General features: G+C 41.3%; 3 protein-coding genes across 4 annotated transcripts; 2 read left to right on the top strand and 1 right to left on the bottom strand.

Annotated features, from left to right (window-relative positions):
- The first annotated feature begins 278 nt into the window (after positions 1 to 278).
- LOC307228008 (B-type lectin plumieribetin-like) lies at positions 279 to 5,131 on the top strand. Of its 2 annotated transcripts, none has more exons than XM_079997480.1 (4): positions 279 to 515; positions 2,138 to 2,231; positions 3,300 to 3,552; positions 5,039 to 5,131. In XM_079997480.1, exons 1-4 carry the CDS (start codon positions 502 to 504, stop codon positions 5,095 to 5,097), a joined length of 420 nt encoding a protein of 139 aa, XP_079853606.1. In that variant the 5' UTR covers positions 279 to 501; the 3' UTR covers positions 5,098 to 5,131. The 2 variants fall into 2 exon arrangements, with proteins under 2 accessions (XP_079853606.1, XP_079853607.1); XM_079997481.1 differs by lacking the exon at positions 279 to 515 and adding an exon at positions 1,637 to 1,729.
- Positions 5,132 to 6,643: 1,512 nt separating this feature from the next.
- LOC307227802 (B-type lectin plumieribetin-like) lies at positions 6,644 to 7,928 on the top strand (the record flags this gene model as incomplete). The annotated part of the gene is made up of 2 exons (XM_079997240.1): positions 6,644 to 6,733; positions 7,662 to 7,928. 2 exons carry the CDS (start codon positions 6,644 to 6,646, stop codon positions 7,926 to 7,928), a joined length of 357 nt encoding a protein of 118 aa, XP_079853366.1.
- Positions 7,665 to 10,879, bottom strand: mis12 (MIS12 kinetochore complex component; the record flags this gene model as incomplete). The annotated part of the gene is made up of 2 exons (XM_079998012.1): positions 7,665 to 9,212; positions 10,487 to 10,879. The coding sequence occupies 2 exons, from the start codon at positions 10,877 to 10,879 to the stop codon at positions 8,952 to 8,954; spliced, it is 654 nt and encodes a 217-aa protein (XP_079854138.1). The 3' UTR covers positions 7,665 to 8,951.
- Between the last annotated feature and the right edge of the window lie 2,631 nt (positions 10,880 to 13,510).

Below are 13,510 nucleotides of genomic sequence, written 5' to 3'. Positions count from 1 at the left end.
TACAGTATGCTACATACAGTACAGTAGGTAGTGGAGCCTATGTGTGTGGCTCAGTGAGGACCCCTGGTGAGGTCAGCATTCACAGTTCTTATGGCTTGTGGGAAAAAACTCCGTCTCAGTCTCTCTGTCCTCTTTGTGTGACTGCAGAGGCGCTTGCCTGATCGCAGCAGCTGGAACAGTCCGTTGTTGGGGTGGTGAGGATCCTTCATGATCCTGTGGGCTCTGCTACTACACCTCCTGGTGTATAAGTCCTGCAGGGAGGAGAGTGTAAGTCCAGTGGTACGTTCAGCTGAACGCACCACCCTCTGCAGGGTCCGCCTGTCCTGAGCAGTACAGCTCCCAAACCAGGCAGTGATGTTGCCTGTCAGGATGCTCTCCACTGCTCCAGAGTAGAAGGACTTGAGGATCCTCACCGAGACCCGGAATTTCCTCAGCTGCCTGAGGTGCCTCGCCTTTCTCACCAGAGTGTCTGTGTGTACAGTCCATGTTAAGTCCTCTGTGATGTGGACTCCCAGGTATTTGAAGCTGCTAATATTTGTGATCTTTCAGCTTTTTTTCAGGTGAGCTTCAAACATTGATTTGAGGAGGACTGGTTTCCAGCACTACACACACTTAAGGAATTTAAGAAAGGCAAAGAAAGTTTAAGATAGATTCACTCATTCATGGCTTGGGGTATTTAAAAGGTTTTCATGGATGATTGTTTTTAACCGAGATTGGTTTGTAGCGTGTCTGTGTTGCGTGAACATTGTGATTTTGTATTTATACAAGGCATCTTCTGGGAACGAGATCATGATGTCAAAATAAAGTGTAGTATCATTAGCGTGAGATCAAATGAAAACTATTTGAAATTTCTAATGTTCAAGAGCTGTCGTACAATAATTTTCAAGTTATTTTTTTGGATGCCATCATAGGAAGAACATTTGTTATGGGGCGGTGTGATTTACAGATCTGTGCGTGCAATTACAGTAACATACACACTGAAAGAGATTTTCGGGAAATGTATGAGGTTTATTAACCTGCCAAAGTTGGGTCAGGTTTAGGGAAAAGTGAACTTATGTAATGAACTAGATCACAGCAGGGACAATCAGCCACTTCTCCAACTGCAAGGGCCTCCCAAGGAGAGACGGGTTCAGACAAGCCACATATCAATGTTGTGTTAAAAATGATGACGCCTTGTGCTGATTGGCAACCAACCCGATATGATTCATGTGGATCTGATTTCGTAAATGTGATTTTGTTAATTGACGGTTTAACCACTTTTTCACACGGTGTTTCTGTGGCTTCGTTCACCCCACTGGATGTCACAATCTGTAGAGATGCAGCAGCTTTGGAAACTTTATGTCAGCAAATTTGCCGCTTGCATAATTTCGGGTTTCCAGCTCAAAGACGAGCATGTGATTGACACATCTCTGTCCTCCATCTCATCCCTTGATGTTACTTCTTTAATTCCTTATTTACAAATAAATAACAGAACAAAAGCAGCTGACGTATGAAAACTCTCTCTGACATGATCCTACTCGTCACCCTTGATTAGATATTTCTCCGTAGCCTTGTTTCAATGAAAAAGTATTTAAGCAATATGCACAGTGTCACACATTGAGAGAATGAATAATTGCATGTCTTGATTGCAAAAGTTTCTGTAACTATCTAACACAACACTAACACTATAAAAGCAGCCAACACCCCATGTGTCACAATATTCAGAGCAATTCAAGTTCTACACAGACAAGTAAGTAACTAATCCTCTTTGATTTACAATGGGGTTGTTGTTTTTTTTTTGTTGTTTTTTTCATAATAAATTCTCAATATTAGTTTGAATTACAGCTATAGCAGCCGTTATAGATTAAAGAGATGGAAGGATGTACACCAGTTTACCCCAAACATTTGTTATTTCTTACATTGCAAATCCAGATGAATATTTGTGCACTTCACAGACTGCTACTTTATTATTGCCAAGTGCAATCGATTGATATGCAGTTTTAAGAATGACTGAATAACTATTTTTACCTACCAATACTTTTCTATGGTGCACCTTATTCTGCTTGAGAAGAAGACACATTGGGTACTACTGTATGTTGTAGTGAATGCAAGCCCTTTGGCTTTTTCACTTCTGAGCAAAGTGCGATTGTTTCCACAGAACAATGTCCAAGAACAGTCTCAGCACGAATGAGGAGCTCCGTCAAGGGGAATTCCTGAGCAGTGTCGATGGGAAATTCAAAGCTCTTTTCCAGGTGGGAAATCTGGCTTTTATAAAAAACGGATCACTGAGGCAGAACTAAATGTAACCTCTTGATGTGTGTAAATCAGCTTAAAAATTCTGATAATTAATAGAAGCTTTGAGACGAGAGTGTCTTATGCAGGCCACATTTTTAAGCTTTATTTCAAATATTCCATTGAGTGTAATTCAAAATATTAATGAATAATAATAAATAAAATAACAATGGACTGACATGTTAAGCTTGCATTGACTCTTTACTTAAAACTATTTGATTAAAAAAATTGTTGTAGATTAGTTGAGTGGCTTGCAAGCCAATGATTGGTGGAGAATCACAATTTAACTGCTGATTCTTAGCTGGATGTCATACTTCAGAGTTATGATACATATATAATATATAATTGTCCATTATTTCATTATTATTCACCTGTCCGGAATAACAATAAATAATGGAGGAGGGTCATTTGAGTTATTGAATATTTTTTCATGTGCAGTGTGTAGAATTTACGGAACGGTTTTGGCATAAATTAAATATAATACCGTTATGTTTTCCTCACCTTAGAATGAGACGTTTTTCTAGACGTAGGGAGCGGGTCCTCTTCCACGGAGGCCACCATGTCATGCACCGTCATGTTTCTACAGTAGCCCAGAACGGACAAACCAAACACTGGCCCTCGAGAGGGAGTTGGCATTTTTCGCGAGTTTCGCAGCCACCATCTCTTCCGCGGAGGCCACCGTGTTGCAACGCCACGGGGAGGGAGGGGTATTCAGTCAGTTGGCTGTGATCTGCACCCTAGATACCACTAAACCCTACAGACTTGCACCTTAAGAGTCCTTATCTCCAGAGTGAAATAGTAGTAAATGATGAATGTTCGGTCATAATGTCCTGGTAGATGTCGACTCATTATTTCAACCTATGAAGCGTCATTAAAGGTAATTATTCTAGATGTTTTGATTATGTGAGTGAGAAGAAAATGTTTCACTACTAGTGAAAGGCGCGGCCTCTCAACATGAATCATTATCCCGAAAGAAATTGAAGCAAATCTTAAAGAAAATCTGCACTTGATCTTCTTTTTCCACACAGCACGACAGCAACTTTGTCATATATGGTGATTATGCAACCTGGCAGGCGGACACTGCTCAAAGCAGCGGGACACGAGTCATCCTCCAAGACGACGGCAACCTGGTGATTTACACGCAGAACAAGAGGCCGGTTTGGTGCACTAACAGCAACAGCAATGAGCTGTCTCAGAGGATGCGGCTGACTCTGACTAACCAAGGACAGCTGGAGCTCGACAGAGACGGAGATCAGATCTGGACCTCAGCCAACTCAAACGGCAAGAAACCTTAAGATGCCACATTAGTGATGACGTCGCTGGGAAATTTTTAATTTTGCTTTCCGTGCGGCTGGTCCCCTGGTCTGTGTTGCGTGAACATTGTGATTTTGTATTTATACAAGGCATCTTCTGGGAACGAGATTGTGATGTCAAAATAAAGTGTAGTATCATTAGCGTGAGATCAAATGAAAACTATTTGAAATTTCTAATGTTCAAGAGCTGTCGTACAATAATTTTCAAGTTATTTTTTTGGATGCCATCATAGGAAGAACATTTGTTATGGGGCGGTGTGATTTACAGATCTGTGCGTGCAATTACAGTAACATACACACTGAAAGAGATTTTCGGGAAATGTATGAGGTTTATTAACCTGCCAAAGTTGGGTCAGGTTTAGGGAAAAGTGAACTTATGTAATGAACTAGATCACAGCAGGGACAATCAGCCACTTCTCCAACTGCAAGGGCCTCCCAAGGAGAGACGGGTTCAGACAAGCCACATATCAATGTTGTGTTAAAAATGATGACGGCTTGTGCTGATTGGCAACCAACCCGATATGATTCATGTGGATCTGATTTCGTAAATGTGATTTTGTTAATTGACGGTTTAACCACTTTTTCACACGGTGTTTCTGTGGCTTCGTTCACCCCACTGGATGTCACAATCTGTAGAGATGCAGCAGCTTCGGAAACTTTATGTCAGCAAATTTGCCGCTTGCATAATTTCGGGTTTCCAGCTCAAAGACGAGCATGTGATTGACACATCTCTGTCCTCCATCTCATCCCTTGATGTTACTTCTTTAATTCCTTATTTACAAATAAATAAAAGAACAAAAGCAGCTGACGTATGAAAACTCTCTCTGACATGATCCTACTCGTCACCCTTGATTAGATATTATTCCGTAGCCTTGTTTCAATGAAAAAGTATTTAAGCAATATGCACAGTGTCACACATTGAGAGAATGAATAATTGCATGTCTTGATTGCAAAAGTTTCTGTAACTATTTAACACAACACTAACGCTATAAAAGCAGCCAACGCCCCATGTGTCACAATATTCAGAGCAATTCAAGTTCTACACAGACAAGTAAGTAACTAATCCTCTTTGATTTACAATGGGGTTGTTTTTTTGTTTTTTGTTTTCATAAAAAATTCTCAATATTAGTTTGAATTACAACTATAGCAGCCGTTATAGATTAAAGAGATGGAAGGATGTACACCAGTTTACCCCAAACATTTGTTCTTTCTTACATTGCAAATCCAGATGAATATTTGTGCAGTTCACAGACTGCTACTTTATTATTGCCAAGTGCAATCGATTGATATGCAGTTTTAAGAATGACTGAATAACTATTTTTACCTACCAATACTTTTCTATGGTGCACCTTATTCTGCTTGAGAAGAAGACACATTGGGTACTACTGTATGTTGTAGTGAATGCAAGCCCTTTGGCCTTTTCACTTCTGAGCAAAGTGCGATTGTTTCCACAGAACAATGTCCAAGAACAGTCTCAGCACGAATGAGGAGCTCCGTCAAGGGGAATTCCTGAGCAGTGTCGATGGGAAATTCAAAGCTCTTTTCCAGGTGGGAAATCTGGCTTTTATAAAAAACGGATCACTGAGGCAGAACTAAATGTAACCTCTTGATGTGTGTAAATCAGCTTAAAAATTCTGATAATTAATAGAAGCTTTGAGACGAGAGTGTCTTATGCAGGCCACATTTTTAAGCTTTATTTCAAATATTCCATTGAGTGTAATTCAAAATATTAATGAATAATAATAAATAAAATAACAATGGACTGACATGTTAAGCTTGCATTGACTCTTTACTTAAAACTATTTGATAAAAAAAATTGTTGTAGATAAGTTGAGTGGCTTGCAAGCCAATGATTGGTGGAGAATCACAATTTAACTGCTGATTCTTAGCTGGATGTCATACTTCAGAGTAATGATACATATATATATATATATATATATATATAATTGCGCTGGGAAATTTTTAATTTTGCTTTCCGTGCGGCTGGTCCCCTGGTCTGTGTTGCGTGAACATTGTGATTTTGTATTTATACAAGGCATCTTCTGGGAACGAGATCGTGATGTCAAAATAAAGTGTAGTATCATTAGCGTGAGATCAAATGAAAACTATTTGAAATTTCTAATGTTCAAGAGCTGTCGTACAATAATTTTCAAGTTATTTTTTTGGATGCCATCATAGGAAGAACATTTGTTATGGGGCAATGTGATTTACAGATCTGTGCGTGCAATTACAGTAACATACACACTGAAAGAGATTTTCGGGAAATGTATGAGGTTTATTAACCTGCCAAAGTTGGGTCAGGTTTAGGGAAAAGTGAACTTATGTAATGAACTAGATCACAGCAGGGACAATCAGCCACTTCTCCAACTGCAAGGGCCTCCCAAGGAGAGACGGGTTCAGACAAGCCACATATCAATGTTGTGTTAAAAATGATGACGCCTTGTGCTGATTGGCAACCAACCCGATATGATTCATGTGGATCTGATTTCGTAAATGTGATTTTGTTAATTGACGGTTTAACCACTTTTTCACACGGTGTTTCTGTGGCTTTGTTCACCCCACTGGATGCCAACTATCTAACACAACACTAACACTATAAAAGCAGCCAACACCCCATGTGTCACAATATTCAGAGCAATTCAAGTTCTGCACAGACAAGTAAGTAACTAATCCTCTTTGATTTACAATGGGGTTGTTGTTTTTTTTTTCATAAAAAATTCTCAATATTAGTTTGAATTACAGCTATAGCAGCCGTTATAGATTAAAGAGATGGAAGGATGTACACCAGTTTACCCCAAACATTTGTTATTTCTTACATTGCAAATCCAGATGAATATTTGTGCAGTTCACAGACTGCTACTTTATTATTGCCAAGTGCAATCGATTGATATGCAGTTTTAAGAATGACTGAATAACTATTTTTACCTACCAATACTTTTCTATGGTGCACCTTATTCTGCTTGAGAAGAAGACACATTGGGTACTACTGTATGTTGTAGTGAATGCAAGCCCTTTGGCCTTTTCACTTCTGAGCAAAGTGCGATTGTTTCCACAGAACAATGTCCAAGAACAGTCTCAGCACGAATGAGGAGCTCCGTCAAGGGGATTTCCTGAGCAGTGTCGATGGGAAATTCAAAGCTATTTTCCAGGTGGGAAATCTGGCTTTTATAAAAAACGGATCACTGAGGCAGAACTAAATGTAACCTCTTGATGTGTGTAAATCAGCTTAAAAATTCTGATAATTAATAGAAGCTTTGAGACGAGAGTGTCTTATGAAGGCCACATTTTTAAGCTTTATTTCAAAAATTCCATTGAGTGTAATTCAAAATATTAATGAATAATAATAAATAAAATAACAATGGACTAGAGTTATGATACATATATAATATATAATTGTCCATTTTTTCATTATTATTCACCTGTCCGGAATAACAATAAATAATGGAGGAGGGTCATTTGAGTTATTGAATATTTTTTTCATGTGCAGTGTGTAGAATTTATGGAACAGTTTGGGCATAAATTAAATATAATACCGTTATGTTTTCCTCACCTTAGAATGAGACGTTTTTCTAGACGTAGGGAGCGGGTCCTCTTCCACGGAGGCCACCATGTCATGCACCGTCATGTTTCTACAGTAGCCCAGAACGGACAAACCAAACACTGGCCCTCGAGAGGGAGTTGGCATTTTTCGCGAGTTTCGCAGCCACCATCTCTTCCGCGGAGGCCACCGTGTTGCAACGCCACGGGGAGGGAGGGGTATTCAGTCAGTTGGCTGTGATCTGCACCCTAGATACCACTAAACCCTACAGACTTGCACCTTAAGAGTCCTTATCTCCAGAGTGAAATTGTAGTAAATGATGAATGTTCGGTCATAATGTCCTGGTAGATGTCGACTCATTATTTCAACCTATGAAGCGTCATTAAAGGTAATTATTCTAGATGTTTTGATTATGTGAGTGAGAAGAAAATGTTTCACTACTAGTGAAAGGCGCGGCCTCTCAACATGAATCATTATCCCGAAAGAAATTGAAGCAAATCTTAAAGAAAATCTGCACTTGATCTTCTTTTTCCACACAGCACGACGGCAACTTTGTCATATATGGTGATTATGCAACCTGGCAGGCGGACACTGCTCAAAGCAGCGGGACACGAGTCATACTCCAAGACGACGGCAACCTGGTGATTTACACGCAGAACAAGAGGCCGGTTTGGTGCACTAACAGCAACAGCAATGAGCTGTCTCAGAGGATGCGGCTGACTCTGACTAACCAAGGACAGCTGGAGCTCGACAGAGACGGAGATCAGATCTGGACCTCAGCCAACTCAGGCGGCAAGAAACCTTAAGATGCCACATTAGTGATGACGTCGCTGGGAAATTTTTAATTTCTCACACACTATCCCCACCGCCCTCATAAGGTCATCACGGTCCCTCTGAAATGTTGCTGAATGTCTCCCACAAAATGGCAGTTTGGAAAGGTGTTGAAAAGTGTGAGCCAAGCAATGTGTTGTGAAATAAAACCCTTTGAAATGCACTAAGTTTATTTACTAATTGCCTCGGAAACAAAAGGAATAGAGATGACAGAAAGAAATGTGGGGTTCTGATCACACACTGATCGATTCAAACAAAAGATCACTTTAATACAGGAAAGAAACAGATCCAACACCTTCGATGCGAGATCCAAGGTTATCTAAAGACAAACAGTTCATAGAACTCGAATAGACTCCAAATAGTCAATTTAACAAGGCACCATGAACATGATGAGAATCGTCATTAATGTCAGGGGTACTGATCAAAATGACATTGACATTAACAAGTCATCTGAACTGTTGCAGCCATTTGATGCAACATTTTGAGATATGTTGCATTTTCAACATGTTCACTAATAAAAGTACAACATTCCAGACATTCTTTGTCATTATGTTCGAGAGCCTGCCATAATAAAACAAACTGTGTGCAACTCTGAGTAATGACCAATTTTAGGAACCCTCATTAGCTATTCTAGTTCATCTAATTTTTAATTATCTTAGCTACCGACACTGTAGCAGATTAACAAAAATACAATATTTAAAACCACAAATAACAGTAAGTAATTAGAGTGACAATGCAAGTCCAGATACCTCCCATTAGTTTACTTTAGCCTAAAATAAATTGGGTAAAACAATGCAAACAGCATCAAATTTATTTAAACTAGGGACTAGTTTAAATAAACGAGTTTTACCAAAAATAGTACAAAGTTTACTTTTCTTATTTGTTTATTCAATACTATGATACAAAAATATTGGTGAATAAGCGTCAAAGGCAATTTAGATTACACATATTTGGAAGAACTGCTGGAACAGCATATCCATATATCACATTTACGCAGCTCAATTTTGAGGCCTGTTGCAGATCTGTCCGACCGCATCCTGCAGTTTCTTCACAGAACACATTACACTGTCGTTAAGGCCGCTCAAGCCCTCCTTCACACGGGCAGCCTGAAGCTCTGCGATCCAGCGCAGGATCCCATCCAAGTGCTGCTGCACCTCCCTCTGCTCGTCCAGCTCAGCCAGCAGCGCCTGCCTGGCACACAGCTCCGCCTGGTAGGACCCCTGGAGCTCCGCCAGCGACGCCTCCAGCCTCATCACCTCCTGGAAGCACCAGGATCACAGCAAGGACTATATTAAACTAATCAGATATTTAATAGATTGAATAGCATTGTTTGAGAATTTTTTAAATATAACTTATGACAATGTGACATCAGAATGTTCATGCTCTGTTTCTTAGATATTAGTAGAGTATTGTTAAAACTACTAGTAAAACAGATAGTATCTGACAATTTGTAATAGAAGGATATTCAAGATGTTTATTTGTTTATTTTATTTTTATTTATTTGAAGCCTGGGTTTGTAGCCATACACGGAACGCCTAAACAACTACAGATTAGACAAAGACATTTTAACTAGACTTAAATGTCACCACTTTTATTAGTATCTGGTACAGAGCAGAGGTAAGTATAAGCTAGTATAATCTAGGTAAAACTAGTATATATGGTAGAAGCAGGGCAGGTTATGAACTAGATGATTCTATGAACTGTTACAACAGTTTCATTTTGGTCAATCAGCATAATTATAATTGATTGATAATTGATTAAGAAAAGTAATACATCTACCCTACAGTAATACACTGTACTGTCATTAAGGGCCATGTAAATTAACTTCACTACCCTTGACTACTTTTTTCAGCTGACAGAACTTCAGACAGGTCACACGAATGAAATACCAAAATATCGTAAAAACAAATATAATAACTAAATATGTATTGTGTTTACAAATATACAACTCAGACAAAATGTTGAAATGAAGACCTTGTAAATTAAAATGTAATCGCTTTTAAGGCCCAATATTTGAACTACTGAATGGTAAGACTTTTTAACCTGCAGACCTGGTGGTGTGTTTACCCCAGTGCAGACCTGGTGGTGGTGTGTGTTTACCCCAGTGCAGGCCCCCAGGTGGCATGGTTACCCCAGTGCAGGCCCCCAGGTGGCATGGTTACCCCAGTGCAGGCCCCCAGGTGGCATGGTTACCCCAGTGCAGGCCCCCAGGTGGCATGGTTACCCCAGTGCAGGCCCCCAGGTGGCATGGTTACCCCAGTGCAGGCCCCCAGGTGGCATGGTTACCCCAGTGCAGGCCGCATGGCGGTGTGTTTATCCCAGTGGTGTGTTAGACCAGTGCAGACCTAGTGGTGTGTTCAGCCCAGTGGTGTGTTCAGCCCAGTGGTGTGTTAGACCAGTGCAGACCTAGCGGTGTGTTCAGCCCAGTGGTGTGTTCAGCCCAGTGGTGTGTTCAGCCCAGTGCAGGCCGCCTGGTGGCGTGTTCACCCCGGTGCAGACCCGGCGGTGGTGCGTTCACCCCTCCCACCCTGACCTGTATGCTCGCGGGGTGCTTTCCGTGCGGCTGGTCCTCGGGAAGAAGGACGTTCTGCGGCACCGAGAAGCATCTCTCCACCAGCAGCGCCTCCATCCGCCCGGAGAGCCGCTCGAAGCGCCGCTCCAGGAAGCGCTGCAGCTGGAGGCTGCACTCCCTGGCCCGGGACCGCAGCGCCCCCTCGCCGCGCCCGTCCGCCTGCGTCACCTTCCTCACGCACACCTCCTCCACCAGGAGCAGGATGTCGTACAGACACTCCTGGAAGGCGCTGTAGATCCTCAGCATGCACGTCTCGGGGGTGAAGCCGAAGAACTGCGCCTCGTACACCTTGAGCGCCGCGTCGTCTCCCGCCAACGCCCCGCGGGGCGCCGCGCCGTGTGCTTCCCGCGCCATTTTCAACGGCTCTTCCCCCTTCCTGTTCTGGGTTCGATGGCAGCGGGTTTAACCGGCAGCTTGGTGCGTCACCACCACCTAGCGGACTGGAGTGTAAAAAAGATGAGATTACCGTTAATAAGTAACTTTGCCGTTTTACAGCAGCACACATAATAAAAGACCGTATTATTAAATTTTGCACTGCTGCCTCACAGCAAGAAGGTCCTGGGTTCGATTCCCGCCTGGGGCGCTGTTGGCACCGTGCTCCGCCGGGTTATCTCCCAAATAGGAGCCTTTCTGTGGGGAGTTTGCATGTTCTCCCCGTGCTCACATGGGTTTTCCTCCACCTCACGTCAGTAAGGACCCCCACCAAAAACATGCACCCATCATCGTCTGACCAGCGATGGACACTGATCACCTGGTCCCCCGGGCGCGTCCACGTATGCTGCCCACTGCTCCTGGCTGTGCCCCCGGAGGAAGGACAAGCCAGGATGGGTCAAAAGCAGAGGATCCATTTCACCGGCCGCCATCAAAGCATGTGCAAGCATGTGTTGTAGTGTGGTGTGTTGCGTGACGAATAAAGACTGTTTCTTCTTTCTTCTTCTAATAATAATAATAATAATAACAATTAAAGCTACAAGCAGTTATGAAGCCGATCCGATAAATCACCTAGGAGGCTGCGAAAGTACGGAGCACGAAAATGACCAAAAAGTGACGACAAAAAAAAAACAATAAAAAAAAGTCACGTAAACAAGTGCCCTTCCTCAAACGTGAAGTTCAAGGATTTGCCACGGCCAGAGCGTGTGACGAAGACTCAAGCTTTTAATGACTTTTAATTGTGAAGGTGTCTTGTAGACACTCTCCAACTTTGAAGTCGACCCGATAAATCGCAGAGGAGGAGTTCACGAAAGTACAAAACATAAAAATTAAGTGAACGTGACTAGAAATTCACGTAAACAATGCCTTGTTTTCGAACACGAAAGTCAGTGTGACAAAAAATCAGTCTTTTCCCAACCTTTAATCGTGTAGATGTCTTGCAGACACTCCCCAAGTTTGAAGTGGATCCGATAAATGGCCTAGGAGGAGTTTTCGAAAGTACAAAGCATAAAGATGACCAAAAAGTGACTAAAATGACACCTTTAATTCATTATGGCCGAGTTCCTGTTGAGTTTATGTCATGGTGCCAATATCATCTTTTTTAAGTCTAGTGATGTTACACATGTGAATTTTGTGAGTTTTCGTTAAAAAGGGGATAGGTTTGATTTTTCTAGGGGGCGCTTGCGAGCCATTTTGCCACGCCCATGCAAAGGACCTGTAGAATATCAAATGCCTCTCCGGGATTGACAAGTCTGCAAAGTTTTGTGAGTTTTCGAGTATCTTAAGGCCCCTGAAAAGCAAATTCAAAAAGGCTGAAGAATTGGAAGAAGAAGCAATAACAATAGTGTCTTCGCCCACATTCTGTGGGCTCAGGCCCTAATAATAATAACAAATATAGCTGCAGGCAGCAATACACAGAGTCCAGTTTAGTCGTGATTGGTGCAGAATAACAGTTTTCCGGGTTCTCTGAAACGCAGCCCGATTTTCCGAGTTTGAACTTCCCGACCGGAAGTCTTAGAACCTCTGCATGTCAGCCATGCACAAACGTTCTGCTACTTCTGGTAAAAGTTCATCGTTTTTTCCTCAAATTCCTGCTCCAAACGTGGATCGATGTGGATGAAACTTGAACCACGAGATGTCTGAGACGTCCCGGTTCTAACAAGGTCCTGACACGAAATTATTCCACAATAATGGATCAATCAGGATAAAACTCGGACGACACATTTTATTCATCTTGTTTTGACGGATCCATGACATTCATAGACTAGTGACATTCGTTTTTCATTTAAAACAGCAATTTAAAAAAACCTACAACATGAAATTACATTTAAAAATGTCTTATTTCTCCAATCGGTCGCCTTCTTCAACACATTGGATGTTGCTGTCCTGTATGGGAGAATGCTTTCTATGAATCATTGGGATTTTCCCTTCAGTGTTCTAAATAACTGTAAACATATTGTTTCTGTCATGCCTGTTATTTGGTTTGTTCATGTGGTTGTTGTTTTCTCTTGTTGTTGTTGATTATGTCTCTCTATTGATATTTTCTGTTCAAAAAAGCCAATAAACACTTCTTTAAAAAAAAAAGAGAAACAGTAAAAAGCAAACAAATAAAATATGGATAATTATGGCACAAAATCAAACAAATAAAAATATTACATATGCACTGTATACACACATATACATAAGCAAATAAATAGAAATGAAACGGTATCCTATCTATCAGACCTGTTCTTTTGGAAAATTTATAACGTAATATCTAATCCAGCGCCATAAAAAAAAAAAAAATTGTCTCGATTTGTGCAAGAGATTGAACTTTGAATTGCAAGGGGAACCTCAGAAGGTAGAATATAGCCACATGTTTTTAATCGTGTTGTTACAAGCCTCACGAAAGCAGAGCTGTCGAAAAAATTGGCGCAATCGAGAATCATTAACTGAAATACAAAACAACAAGACAAAACAACAAAAACCGTCATTCATTTTCTACATCGCACTGAACTCATGCATTGCGGTTCCACAAATGGCCTGGGGAGGGTGGGGGGCAGCAGCGCGCCTATG

This window comes from Zeus faber, assembly GCF_960531495.2.
Source record: "Zeus faber genome assembly, chromosome: 3".
NCBI lineage: Eukaryota > Metazoa > Chordata > Actinopteri > Zeiformes > Zeidae > Zeus > Zeus faber.
Note: the sequence above shows the minus strand (reverse complement) of the source record. Positions and strands in the feature narration are given on the sequence as shown.